The sequence below is a fragment of the Cynoglossus semilaevis genome, chromosome 14, assembly GCF_000523025.1.
Source record: "Cynoglossus semilaevis isolate Cse_v1.0 chromosome 14, Cse_v1.0, whole genome shotgun sequence".
Lineage (NCBI taxonomy): Eukaryota > Metazoa > Chordata > Actinopteri > Pleuronectiformes > Cynoglossidae > Cynoglossus > Cynoglossus semilaevis.
Window position 1 is genome coordinate 20505095 of NC_024320.1, and position 14833 is coordinate 20519927.

General features: G+C 39.5%; 1 protein-coding gene across 2 annotated transcripts; it reads left to right on the forward strand.

Annotated features, from left to right (window-relative positions):
- The first annotated feature begins 1 nt into the window (after window position 1).
- On the forward strand, window positions 2–14645 carry ttll11 (tubulin tyrosine ligase-like family, member 11). 2 transcript variants are annotated; one of them, XM_025062587.1, is made up of 11 exons: window positions 2–824; window positions 914–1129; window positions 2816–2915; window positions 3336–3469; window positions 4282–4533; window positions 4661–4945; window positions 5280–5375; window positions 5463–5569; window positions 11299–11541; window positions 11999–12105; window positions 12587–14645. In XM_025062587.1, the coding sequence occupies exons 1-11, from the start codon at window positions 675–677 to the stop codon at window positions 12898–12900; spliced, it is 2004 nt and encodes a 667-aa protein (XP_024918355.1). In that variant the 5' UTR covers window positions 2–674; the 3' UTR covers window positions 12901–14645. The 2 variants fall into 2 exon arrangements, with proteins under 2 accessions (XP_024918355.1, XP_008323965.1); XM_008325743.3 differs by having other exon boundaries at window positions 10–1129; window positions 12587–14644.
- Window positions 14646–14833: the final 188 nt, after the last annotated feature.

The window sequence follows — 14833 nt, forward strand, 5'->3', positions numbered from 1 at the left end:
ATAGAAAAAAAAATCAAAGTTACGAGGGCCCTGAAAGGCAACACCAGCTGAGTTTGAGGCTGGGAGATGATGTGCTACGGCTGCTACTGACGATAAACACACACACCCCCTGCGGACTGACGGAGGAAGGAGGATGTAGGCTTCTAAACCACAATACACTCCGTTAGAAAGGTGCATAACGGCGTTCTTAAGGTAAAGTCTGTCATGAGTTTAAAGACCAGCGACTCTGTAAACTCAAAAACATTTGTTAGCGTAATACATTTGAACATGCTAGCGTCAGTGTTAGCTCTTTTTCACAGCAGCTAGCACCTGTGTGGGCTACAAGTCCTGTACACTGAGGCTCGGTGAAGGCAGTGCCAGCTCGAATTTGTCAATAACCCATGGTCAATGGCTTTTTAACTTGCTGTTGAATAGTGTTAGAGCCTGTTTAGTGCGAAATGTCGAAAGATGTAATATTGCAGACCACCGGCGTTTGTCCATTCAGTTAGCTACTTAAGCTAGAAATGCTCACAACACCGCTTCAGCATAGGGTTACCCTGCCTGAGTTGTATTGCTGCACGCTGTGGTACTATTGTGGCCTGCCTTGCACACTCACTCGTAGTACCGGTGCATTATGAGTGATCACTATGTAAAAGTCAAGGTGCAACTTGAGCAAATGAAAACACTGGGCGGGAATGGAGGAAAGGATGGTAATGGGGAGGATGCTGAGGAGCAGCAGCTGGCTGTGTCGTCGTCTTCCCCTGCTTCAGTTTCACCAGACCCATCCAGCACCACCATATTTGACAAAGATGAACCCGGGGACTCCATCACTTCCAAACACAAAGGCAAAGTTCATAGTAGACAGGGGAAAGATGACAAAAACTCTTCCAATAAACCCCCCGACCTGTCATCACATGGACCTGTGTCTGTGAAGAACCAGAACAGACTGGAGCATGGACGGACCCTTCACATCAGAGGAACCGGGAAGATACTGCAGGCCAAGTCCCAGACTAATAGGGACTATGTGACCATCTGTGATGATGGATTCAAAGTGACGAGAAAGAGAAGACCAGTGACAGTGGATACATCCAAAGCCAAAACCTCTTTGGAGGCCCTGAAGATCAGCATTAAACTGTTGAAGTGGAAAGAGGTGAGCTTTAAAAAACATTCTTATTATCCTGTTTTTTTATCTGCCTTAAAAAACAACAACATTTTTTTACTGGCTTGGATTTAGAAGCATGGTAGCTTGTGTTAGTGTACACGTTAAAATTATTTAATAGTTGATTAATAGAATGTGTGTCCATAACCTTCAACTAAATAATTAATACAACACAGTATCTTGGTGCACATTTTACATTTAGGTATTTTTTCTCCAACATCCATGCTGGAAAGCACTTCTAACAGCAGAAAGGTCACAGGTCTCAGATTGAGCAGATGACCTTTCTGTGTTTTAATGATGTGTCTAGTTATAATTGGCTCAATGTTCATTTACAAAACTACTATACAGTACAAGTATAGTAGGTTATAGTAGTATATAAGTATTTTGCTACTACTGACATTTCCTTAAGATTTCCATTTTCCACATTATAATGAATTACACATAAATATTCTGAACCATAGGACACATGCCCTGCACTGCTTTAACCAAATATAATGTTTTCTGGCCACAACAGTGCTTTGGTTAAAATGTCAACGCTTATTAACTTTACTGAATTTTAATGATGTGTTATTAAAACCTTATTAAATATCTATATAATTTATGACACATCATTATTTGTTTTGGCCACAGATTGCAAAAGCTTTTCCTAAATGTTGATGCTTTTGATTAAACCTGTCATCAATGTACAAGGTAAATCCTTATTGGTACTAAATAATTAAATGACATGATCTTTACCCCATCCAAAAACTAGTTTATTGTGCTAAAAGTACTTTTAAGTGGATAATCAAAAAAGTTTTAAAGGATCTATGAGATGACAAGTTAATCTAGTGCTTCATGCTCTGAGCCAAAAACACCATCTGCTCATTTTGAATGTGAGGCAATTAATACCTACTATCAGCCATTATTAATGTGGCCTTCATTATGTATGAGAAGTAAAGATAGGAAAATACCACAAGACACGTGAAATAAATACTCTACTTTTCATTGGTGACCACGGGCTGACATTACACCTTTCAATGTCTGGTAACAGTAGACAGATAGACTTTACATCACACCACAGTTTGTTTACTGAACCCACTGCCATCACATTCAAGGACACTGTAGATCCCCTGTCATTCTGACGGGTCTGTCCACGACCCATGGCTGGTTAGAACTTCAGCAGTTTTTGTTTAAATTGTTTGACAGATTATTCAGATTATTTTATTTATTCGATTTTTAATTACGTAACAAAGACAGGCCAGTCCAGGGCAGCAGTGAGTCAGAAAAAAAAATCCCTGAAATTAAAATAAACTCCGTCCTTGAAGGACTAAAATTGAGGTTCCTTACAAATGTTCTGTCCATTTTTGGAACAGAAAAATAATATACTAAATCAATACCTGCTGCAAAGCTTCCGTTCAAGACTGTTGTCCTTTTCATTCAGCATCAACTGCAGTGTTTGTTGTCAGGCAGCATCATGCTATTTTACATATGCTAACTTATCACTGACTAATCCTGACAAGTAAAAAAAAAAAATTCTAAAAACCTAGAATCAACTGGCCTGTGTCCTCAATCTGACGTAATCTGAAAACTAAGGACCACATTATCAACACCATTCATGTATGTATAGCTTTTCCAAGTGTCTTTTTTCAATTTTTTATGTCTAAAATGTTTTCTACTTTCATGTTTTTGTGCCTCTAGTTCCCTCTGGGGAGAAGAGCGCCCTGTGACATTTACTGGCACGGTGTCTCCTTCCACGATAGTGAAAACATTGTCTCAGGACAGGTGAACAAGTTCCCAGGTACGTCTCAACCCTCCTCACTTTATTAATGTGTGTTCAGCTGTGGTTGCCTGTGAATAGAGGGCGAGAATGTGTGTACTTTTTTTTTTTTTTTTTTTAGACCATCAACTACAGGAGGGATTTAGTTAAAGCCTTACTGAGCCTCATTAGCCCTCGCTAAGCCTTTCACGCCATGTCAATAACCATTGAAGACTCCCTAGATTATTAAATTCCTAGGAATCATCCCATGCCTTCCTCTCATCTTCCACTGTATTCTACCTTTTTTATTCCCTGACAAACTCTATTTACTTTTTCAACACCAAAACACTTCAAACAGGAAGCAGTATTCAGTACCAATCTGCTCACATTAAAATAAAAGCTTCATGTCACTGTATCCCTGCTTTTATTTTGCACTTCTTTAATGTTGTTCTGACGTTACAGGAATGATCGAAATGCTGAGGAAAATCAATCTTAGTCGTGCAATGAGGACAGTGCAGGAGTTGTTCCCTGAGGAATATGACTTCTATCCACGCTCTTGGATCCTGCCTGAGGAGTACCAGCAGTTCTCCACTCAGGTATTGTTGTGTATCCCGAAACAAGTAACCCATGCATTGTTTGTTTAAAAAGTCAGTTAAACTTCAATGACATTAAAAATGACATTATGAAGATTTCTCTGTGTGTCCCCCCCCCGCCCCCCATGACATTATGAAGATTTCTCTGTGTGTTTTCCCCCTACCTTTACCAGCAAGAGAATGTGTATTCAGGAAATTAAAATAAGTTTATAAATCTTACATATACCATGTATTTAACTGTATATGCTCATGTATGTCAACATTGATGGACCGATTTCATATAATGAACAAAAACAAATATGTGGCTGTAACTCATTGTACATATTTGTGCTTAATTAAAATGAAGAGCTGAAAAAAACCTTTGTTGCATTTCATGTCGCTGTTACAAATCGCGCCCAGCAGGGTGCACCAGAGTATTAGAAATGTAATCCCAGAAACTCTCCTTGTTTGTTAGGGAACAGAGGCTTAAAACCATAAATGGTTAGGTTCAGCTTTGTACAGTTAGTGTTTGTGATATTAATAAAAAATAAAATGTTCAGCTTTGTACAGTTAGTGTTTGTGTGATATTAATAAAAAAATAAAAAAAAAGAATAGTCAATTATTAAGGTATACATTTTAACGGTGCCTTATAGTTTGTGGTAGTTTTCAGATTTTCCAAATTTTTCTTTTTTAGTTTGCAACAGCAATCAACGTAGTGACAGAAATGCACCCATGTTGTCATAGCAACACTGTTTTAAAATTGTCTTAATTAAAAATATGGAATTTGTAACTCAGCTTCTACTCTCTACTCTGTGTCCATCACTCCTCCGATGTAGAGTCGCATGACAAAGGAGAAAGATCCCTCTGCGAATCACACCTTTATTGTGAAGCCTGATGGTGGTTCTCAAGGGGGCAGGGCGGGTCCGCAGGCCAAACAAGGTGTAGTCCAGGAGTACATCCAGAAACCATTACTCATAGACAAGCTGAAGTTTGACATCCGCCTCTACGTCCTCATCAAATCACTGGAGCCATTGGAGATCTACATTGCCAAGGAAGGTCTCACACGGTTTTGCACAGAGCCTTACCAGGTAGCCATAACTGTGCTGCTGCTGCTGCTGCTGGACGACTACATTTGTATTATTAGAACAAAATAATACTCTAAGTTATTATTATTATTATCTAACGTTATTATTTTGTTCTACTCTGTTTGTGTAGGAGCCAAGCCAGAAGAATCTCAGCCACGTCTTTATGCACCTGACAAATTACTCCCTCAATGTCCACAGTGGGAACTTCATCCACTCAGACAGCCAAAACACAGGGAGTAAGCGCACACTCTCCAGCGTCCTCTACAGGCTGGCAGTCAAAGGAGTGGACATCAAAAAGGTGTGGTCGGACATCATCGCCCTCGTCATCAAAACCGTCATTGCCGTGATGCCTGAACTTAAAGTCTATTACCAGGCGGAAATTCCACCTGGTAAACCAGGACCCACTTGTTTCCAGGTAGGTACCACATTCAAGTAATGGCAAAAGTCAAAATCATGTATGGAAAGTGCTGTGATCCAGTGGTTCTCAAACTATTGGCTGCGTACCTCTGGTGGTACTTTGTCTCCCCCTAGTGGTTAACATAGGACAAACAAGCACATTTCTAACTGAGAACAAAATCTCTTCTGAATCAGTGCTGTTGTATTTTAATGTTGCTCATACTGTTGATACTTGGCCAGACAACTATTTTCATACATATACTGTATATAATATATAAAATATAATAAATGTATTATTAATGACTTTATTTACAGTCAGCTGAACATTTACCAACTCTTGTTCTCTGTCACAGATATTAGGATTTGACATCCTGCTGATGAAGAACCTGAAGCCAATTTTGCTGGAGGTGAACTCCAGCCCCAGTATGAGAATTGAACATGAAAAAGAGGTAAAAGGAAGTTTTGTGGAGTTACAGAACAAACATGAACTACTATGCTCAGTATCAGCACTGTGTGAATATCCTCGTTTGCTCTAGATTACACCAGGGGTGTTTGAATATGTGCCCAGTCCGGTGGACGAAGAGGTGAAGGTTGGTGTGATCAGGGACACTCTGAGACTGATGGATCCCAGCCGCAAGAAACAGTCAGTGTAAACACACACACTCGTGCACACATACAGTATGTACAGTACAAACTGCCCATCCGTCCTCACAGCCCAGCTCTGTACCCTTCAACAACTCTGTCTATAATCCTGTTAAATGGAAAATTAAATTCAGTTGGGCCTTGGTGCAAATTCACACTTTACTGTTCAAGTCTGGTGGCTCAGTCTCTGTGACAGCCTGGCCTTGTAAGGTGTCTGGCATTAATTTATCTGCACTGCTAGGATCAAGACTTGTTTCCTCTCTTTTTTTCTCTTTCTGTGAATAGAGGATTTATTTGTTCCTATTTGTCTTCCTATTTATAGTCATCATTCAACACTTTCATATATTGTTTTATTCTGTTCATATTCTTTTCATCAGTTTTCCATTCACACTTAATTATCTTCTACATTTTGTACTCGCCTACTCTCCTTATCTTCTACATTTTGTACTCGCCTACGAGTTATTCAGAGATTTATTTCCAGGATAATACCTGCTTACTCTTATATTCACGAGGTGCAACAAATTGGTTTAATCCACCTGTAATATCTTTAATCCTTCAGCATGGCTGCATTTTCATCTGCCTTCAGTCAGCAGAATGGCACTGTGTGTTTGTAAATGACTTTATTACACAAGCAGATTGAACAAATATAAACGAAAATATTTTTAAAATAATTCCTATATTCGTCTAGAATTTGTCAGATTTTATTAATATTATTACACAAGCAGATTGAACAAATATGAACGAAAATATATTTAAAATAATTCCTATATTCGTACAAGTCTAGAATTTGTCAGATTTTATTAATGACAGTATGTCAATGTTTGGTTAGGCTTTGGCATTATATCATTCTTTTCTCAAAACTGAAAGGAATCTGAAATAAAAAAATGACTTCAGTCTTTGTGTGAATAAAGAAATGTTTATATTCAAGTAGAAAAAATGTGGTGAAAAGAATTTGCTTTGGTCTTTTTTAAATTAATTTTTAAAAGACTTCATTTTCTCTTAGAACTTCTTGACTTAATTGTTCACCACTTTGAGTCCTAAGACTGTTTGCCAGTGTAAATTAAACCCAGTAGGTGGCAGTAGTGTAACTCAGAGGATTCAGACCTGAGAAGCAAGGTTTGATTTGGGGATATTAATATTTCTACCATTTGGATTAGTCACTGATGAAAACAGGTGTGAAACTCATACGTGTACTTATGTTGTTATTTGTTTTGCTCTTTAGTGATATAAAATAACCTCAATTTTAGGCATGTTGAGTCATCACGATTAATCAAGATTGACTGTGATTAATCCACAGCTAAATCAGACAATAATAACAAATACATTTAACATATAAAAGATCATATTTGCTTGTGTTCTAAAGTGTTACTGTGTGTCCTCTGTACGATGTAGCTAAGCTTTACGTGGGTCAAAGAGTTAACATTCAGGTTAAGTTGTGATCCATCCAGAAAAGCTTCCTGTCCTCAGTGTAGTGTTGTGTTTGTGGGAGGGTGTGATATTCCAATTATGTCCAGACTAACTAGTGTCACTGCCAGTTTATTAAATTAGTCCCTAAAATTGGATATGCTCTGAAAAATATAATCATTATTGCAGCCACTGACACTGGCCTCTGAGGGGCGACTCATTAATCACTGACATTTACTGTACACTTGGACTGCCTGTGTTAACATGGGCACAGAGGCCCATGTAGTGTGCATGTGTGTTTGTCTGATGGATGTGCTCACGTGTGTCTGTGACGTCAAGTGCTTAATTGGATTTTACCCGTTTTAAATTTTATCAACTCGAGTGGAAAAACGAGGTTGTGCGTGTGACGACGCGGGGCTGCGGACTCCAGCGGTGATGCAAGAGTGTCTGAGTAATGGATAACTGATGTAGGAGACAAATGAGGCTGATGAAGAGGAATGAGGAAAGGACTTGAGAACTGGGTCGCACTTTAGAACAAGAAGGTCTTTAATGGGGTATCTTAAGGAGTTTTATCATCACTATAAATTCATGGGTCATGTCTTCTCACTGAAATATAAATCAATGGGAACTCAATGTCCTATCATTATCATAATATGAAGAAGATTTACTGAAGAATCTTTGGACTCACAAGGCACTAACTAAACATCCCCATTGCTGTTAGGGACCCTCAGGTGGGTCGCAAGAGTTTTTGTGTTTTTTTAGGGTTATTGCTGTTAGGGACCCTCAGGTGGGTCATGAGAGTTTTTGTGTTTTTTTGGGTCGTCTCCATTATGTTTTCCAGGAGTTTACGAATAATTTCTATTGACTTGTGTCGCGAACGTTTGTGACTTTTAAAATATGGGTCCCCAGAAAAAATCTGTCTATAACATATGAATACATGTTTCTGCAATTGATTAATATTTATTGAAGTTCCAAATATTGCTCTGTGTAATAAAAAAAATAATTTATCAAGTTAAAAAACTCAGCAACATGGACTTTATTATCATATATCAACATAAACATGGACTTTATTATCATATATCAATATAATATATCAATCGAACACTTTCTAAGCTCCTGCGTGCCGCACAAATTGACTTGGCTGACTGCATTTGGCCTGCGGGCCATGAGTTTGACACACATGGTTTAAAGCAGTGGTTTCCAAACTTATTCTGCAGCGCCACCTTTTGTTGGGAAGTCTACTGTCACCTACGTCTGTTGCCTTCTGTAGGTTGGACAGCTCATCCAGTCTGTGGTGGGTTCAGCGGCACAGTTTGTCTCTCTCTCTCTCTCTCTCTCTGTGTGTGTGTGTGTGTGTGTGAGTCTCTTCAGTCAGTTTTGTCACTGAAAAATCAATTCAGACCATTCTGTTGGTGTGTACTCCAAGTTTATAAACCTGTAGAGACTGAGCGTTGGTGTGTGCCCAGCTCTGGTTGTTTGTTGGTTTTGTTTTTGCTCCAAGACAAACGTGGGTGTTTGTGATCGTATGTCCTCTCACTTATTCATAAATGTACTCCCAGACTTGTAACCACAGAGTTCTGTGATGAATTGTCTGGAGTTCTGTTGTTGTTGTGTTGACAGAACCCAGTGAGCAGACGGGTCCTTGTGTCGTTTCTTCTTTGTATATAAACTGTCTGAGTGCTGCTTGGTGAAAGGCGTATTCTGATTTCTGTGTCTGACGCTGTGCACAGACGTTTGAATCTGACATGTGGGCACTCTGAAGCGTGGGCAGCAGTTTTGAAAGGCCTTTATTAGACAGAGGTGCAAAAATAGCCAGGTAATGACAGATTAGGCAGCGACTTCCTCACATGCCCTCAGACGACGTTCGTCACCAACTCTGAGAACGTGTTCTCAATAACCTGCCATTCTTCAACTTTTACCCTCTCTCACTTTGCCTGCATCGGTTTATTCTCTGTTTATAGACATTCACTTCACTGTCTCGCTCTGGGCTTCTGTTGGAGACGTGTCTTTTTTAAGCCTCGGCTGTCTCGTCTAAAAAGAAAAGTGTGGGCAGTGTCCTGGCTGAGGAGGGAATGATTGATTCCATTAAACATTCAGCAGCGTGCTCTCAGTGCCATTCACACTCTTCATTAATTCATGGAAAGAAGCACTGTCTAATATTAGTCAGCAGAAATGCATGCCCTTGATATTATATTACCTTTGTGTGTGTGTGTGTGTGTTTTTTTGCTGCTTATGCACATTAATGACAGGAAGTATCCTGAAAAGCACCCTGCTCCTGCCCCAGTGTGCTGCTCACTTTGGTTGATGAAACTGCTTAGCGTCCAATGATGGGAATCAGCTGAGGTCACAGTGACTCTATCATATTAATAAGAAAGATAAGGCTGTAATTAGTTGAGCCGTTCACTAACAGGAGCAGCCCATGACTCCCAATGACTCCCAGACAAAGTGCAGCGTGTTCACACCCACACACAGTCCTGAATGTACATTAGCTCTCATTCAGTTTTTATGAGAAATCCAAAATCCACCAGGGCTGCACCACGGCGGCTCGAGAGACTTCGACAGAAAAGTTATTTCTCGCAAATCCACCAGGGCTGCACCACGGCGGCTGGTGCCGAGAGGCCGACTTCGACAGAAAAGTTATTTCTCGCGTGAATAGTGGAAGATAAATAAATAGGAGTGAGATTGACCTCCGATGGTGTTAATACGTTTCTTATTTATTTACATAATGTCCCATTTTTATTCATGTCACTGAGTGTTACTGTATTTTCTCATTTGTGTTTGGTTTGGATTGTTTTCTAACTTTGATTTAGTTTTGAAGCAATAGCTGTGAGAATGTGAGGGGGAAACTGCAGAAAAATGTTTGACAACCAAAAGTTTCATTGGAAACATTTGTCTTACCATTCAGGATTTTGTAGAAACATGAAACTGTAAATGAGAGGATGAGGAATGTCCTGTAGGAAATGCAGCTGAAGCAGAAAGACAAAACAGCAAAAAGCAAAATGTTTAGCGAACTGGCAAAAACAAGTTACGTGTTACTGAAAATGTCCTGTAAAAGAGAGGTTTTGTGATGCAATAAGTGGAAATAGTTACAGTTTCTGATGCCTGTCCAGTTCATTCCTTCAGGGAAAGGACACAGGGAAAAAAATAAATAAAAAAGATCATTTTAGCATTTTACAGCATTCAAGGCACTTTATAATTAAACATTTTTCTTCACAAGACATTTCAATATTCTTCCTGTTTTATTAAATGTAACAGAGGTTTTGGTAAATTCAGTTGTACTGCAGTTTTAGGGGTGTATTTGGCAGGACTCTGGCATCAGTATATCATGATATACTGCGATATTATATGCACGACGATGTGTTTTTTTAAGCAATTTAATTCTAGTAAAACTGTGAGCAAAGTAAATACACAATGCTGTTATTTGTTTAACATCAGGTTAAAAGGCAAAATAAAACAAACCCATGCCATGAATATTTGCATGTTAATTGTTAACCAAACAAATATAGGTTGATACAGTTTTTTCGCTGACAGTCCATGTGGCAGAGTTACCGTCCAGGTTTAAAGACAAGCACAGGTTTGCACTGACTAATGCCTGGATACTGATTAAAACAACTGGAGACAACTGACTGTGTTTCTACAGTCATCACCTCACTGTGCACGCAACCAACTGCAGCCAAGGTGACCTTCACACCTAAGCTCTGTGTTACTTTCAATTGAAGATCTGACGTCTTAAAGGCCACCACTCCTGTGCCTCTGTGTCGTGGTACTGAGGCGGCAGCAGACTGTCAGTGAGAATACTGATTTAAAAGGAAATAAAATTGTATTTTATTGAGATTGTAAAAACTGTAAGTGCTAAAAAACACTATTGCAGTTTACACTCCATCATTGTTTCAGAAATCAGGTGTGTGTATAGAACAGGGAGACTCTGTTTATTCAACAATGACTACAGTGAATTACAGCAGTCAAACAATTATGGTTTTATGAATAATCACAGTAAAAAAATCAGGATAAAAAAAAATCTGAGTCTGGCTGGTACAGAAAGACAAATAACAGCAGGTAGATAAATGTGTTTCACGTGTTTCGTTTGTGACTAATCCAAATTATTAATGCAGAAAAAAGTGAATAAAATATGCAAATATAACTTAAAATTTAGCTTTATAGAGTTGGAGCACTGCCTTCATGGTGTGATGCGTCTTTCCTGGTGGACCTGGCCTAGTAGTCTCTACATCTACTTGTCTAGTGCTCGTGTCTGCCTTTGAAGAAGCAACGCAGTCAAATTCAATTCATATTTTTCTATCAATCATTTTTCTCTCCTTCTAACAACAGATCCCAAACAAAAGCAGGGGGCTGTGAACAGAAGGAGGAGATTCCCAAAGAGGGGGAGAAACTTGAGAGGAGTTTGGATGAAGGCACTCTGCCCTCACTGTGTCTGAAGCAGGTTTACCCCAAATACAGCAAACAGTTCAACTACCTCCGGCTGCTGGAGCGGATCGCCTCTCTGTTCCTTCGATTCCTGGGAGTCAAGGGCAACATGCGCCTGGGCCCCACTGCCTTTCGCATGTTTATCAGGTACAGATTAACTTAATCTCACTGAATTAAACTAAATTATCGCAATGAAAGAGAGTAACGGTAACATTGTTACTAGTAAAAGGAAGCAAGTAATGACAATTCAATTTCTTTATGTACATATGTATGTATATACACCTATATTTGTATATATGCATATATGTATGTGTATGTATGTTCAGCCCTACTCTGTGTGTATATAAATACATATGTAGGTATATATGTATGTTTATATATTATATATGTACACATATATATTTATATTTTCATAAATATTGATATATATATTGTTAGGCATAATAAATGTACTGGGTTCTATTTGCATTATGTTTTTTCTGCTGTATCACTGTACGTAGACTCAACACTCGTTAGCCTAACGAGTGACTCCACTACTGTCGTGGTGAAATGTTCAGGGCTAATGACTGGTGTAGATTCAGGAGAATTTCTCCACTGTCTTTAGGACGTGTAAACTCAGCAGCAGTTACTTCACCATGGCTTCAGTGGACATCCTGTACATCGACATTACACGCCGCTGGTCAGGGATGACGCCTGACTCCAGAGAAGCAGGTAACACACGCGTGTGCACGCACACACACACACACAGCCCCACACAGAGAATCACAAGGATGACCTTCATACAGAAACGTGCGGAGGACACAAAGCAGAGAATCCTGGAGAAAATAAGGACGTGTCATTCTCTGCTGTTTCCTTTCGACATTGACTCCTGATGTTGAAATGAGCTGAGATCACAACATGACAGCAAAGACATGAATTATTCAGAGGCTGCATGTTGAGAAGAGGGGATGGATGGATGGATGGATGGATGGATGGATGGACAGACCAAGATGTGTTGAATTCAGGATGAGTTTTTCTTTGACCGAAAACATTCCAGAAATGTTTAGAGTTCAGCTTCAACACAAGACATCGTTTTTCACAATATTCCTCTTTGACCTTCACTCCACTCACTTCTCCCGGAGAATAAAAACTATTAAATTCTCTCCGACATCTCTTTTTATCCCACGTTGACAATATGCTGTTTTTTTTTCAGGGATGGGACTCCAGGCGTTTGTCAAAGCCTTTTTCCACCTGGCAGCTCGCCGGTTTAAGTCCCTGGTGCTGAAGGAGCAGGTAGTGTCACTGCTGGCTCTGTGCGAGGCTCAGCTGGAATCTCAGTCTGCCGTTGAAGACAGACGCTCGGTGAGCTGCAGCAGAGCTCTTCCTCGCACGGTAAAGACGCAGACGCTGGGCCTCACCAACACTCAGCTCGGCTCCCCCGCTCCCCTTCGACGTGCTTCCAGTCAGGAATACCGTCTGCATCACAAACTCAAGCCACGCTCGCTCAGGGCCAACGTGGAGAACTGATGAGACTCAGCTCATCATCAAACTCTCTCTCATACACACACACACACACACACACTGCCTTTGGCCTTCTAAATGGGAGCAGGAAAATTAGGTGTCCATCCCATGTCAGCCGCTCCCTCAAGGGTGAAATGATGGGAGCTGAGAAAACAGCTCACGTGGCCCCTGCTGGCTGATGTTCAGAACTCTTTCAAAGCCTGATTGCTTTTTTTTCTCCAGAGGAACTTGTCTGCAGGAGTTGTTGTTGCTTTGGGAGCAGAGGGATGAGAGTAAGACGTTGGTCATAGACGAGCAGTGCGGTCAAGTCAGGACGATGATGTGGCTGCTCTACACCACCTCAGCCGTTCTACAGGGCAGCTATCAGCTTCACCTTTGTGTGACTCTAGGACAGGTAGGATTGACCTCACATTCTCACTGTTCTACAGTTACACTGGTTGGCCTCAGTTAGTGTGAGTTGTTTTATTTCTCATGTGAACATTTACGCAAACCATTATATTTGCACTGAAACAGATGTGATTGTGACCGAGTATATGTGTGGGAGTAGTGTGTGTGTGTGTGTGTGTTAGGCTGTATTTATTTGTGTAAAAGCCATTTTATAGCCAAGAGCTCAGCTGTGAATCTCAACTCCATGAGCCCATTAGGGATGACTTAAGTAAATAAGTATTTAGAGGGAAAAAAAGGCCGATGTCACCACTTATCCTCTTCAGGCTGTGCAGATAAGATCCCTACAGGGTGACAACCTTGTCCTCACACAGCTATATAAATGTATGTATGTACAAATATATATACATAATTAAATATGTATCTATGTATGTGTATACATATATTTATATATATTTGTATATATATGTATGTACAGATGTATATACACACACATACTGAAATATTCATTGCATTATGAAAACTAATCCAATATGTGAGGAATGAAGTCACTGCAAAAAATAAAACTCTGCTGTTTAAGCCAAAGCCACTGGTGGTGATGTGGATTTTTTGTTTTCTTTTTTTTTTTAATTTTTTTGATAGAAAGTTTTTTAAGCACAATGAAGCAAGGTTAAAATTCAGAGCAGAAGAAACGAAGCCTGCTGTGCTACTGCAAACGTTGCGTGATTTCTCCTCTGATGAATTGGAAAAGTTTTGTCATTAAATTATGGAGATTGATGTAATGTCAGTGTCAGGTAGATTCTGGATGTGTACACTAGTGTATAACTTGAAGCAGTACCACCGTAAATCGTGGGGGCAGTGTTGTGCAGTATTGTGTAAGAATCTAACGTTGTACCGTTAGATACTGTTTGTCTAGTTGTTGTTTATGTCGCGTGTGGGGGCAGTGACATTTTAGCGACAGATTTGGTTTTAGGCTTTAATCTAATACTAAATCCTGGTCTAATCACCCGTTGACTCAGTGTGCACCTGCGGAATAGTAATATTTTCCAAACCATGTCCACACAAATACACGTACACACACACACTTGTCAAAAAAGGACACAGAAGGACAAGAGTATAAAATAGCTAAATAAAACTTTAATAGGTCTAGTTGCGAATGTACATAAATTGCACAGCCACATTTTTTTAACACAAATTTCTCTGTACATTATTGTTTTTGTCACTGTTGTTAAAGGAAGCGGAAACCAGCAAATACTTTATACTTTGAACATACTTACAAAAGTACTTTCTACAAGATAATAGAAAACATACAACATCTCTTACTTTATTTATAGCTTTATACTTTTGATAGATATTTGTAGCTGTAACTTTTTGACTCGTGACACAAAACTCAGACAGAAAAATAAACAGGATTGATGAGAAGTCGGGTCACGACCAAACCTGAATCTGATGTGGTTTTAGTGTGACTTCGTTTTTTTTTTTTTTGTACACCGCAGTTTAAAGCAAGGCTTTTACTCATTCCTATTGCTACAACAAACTGCTTTATTGTAACAGT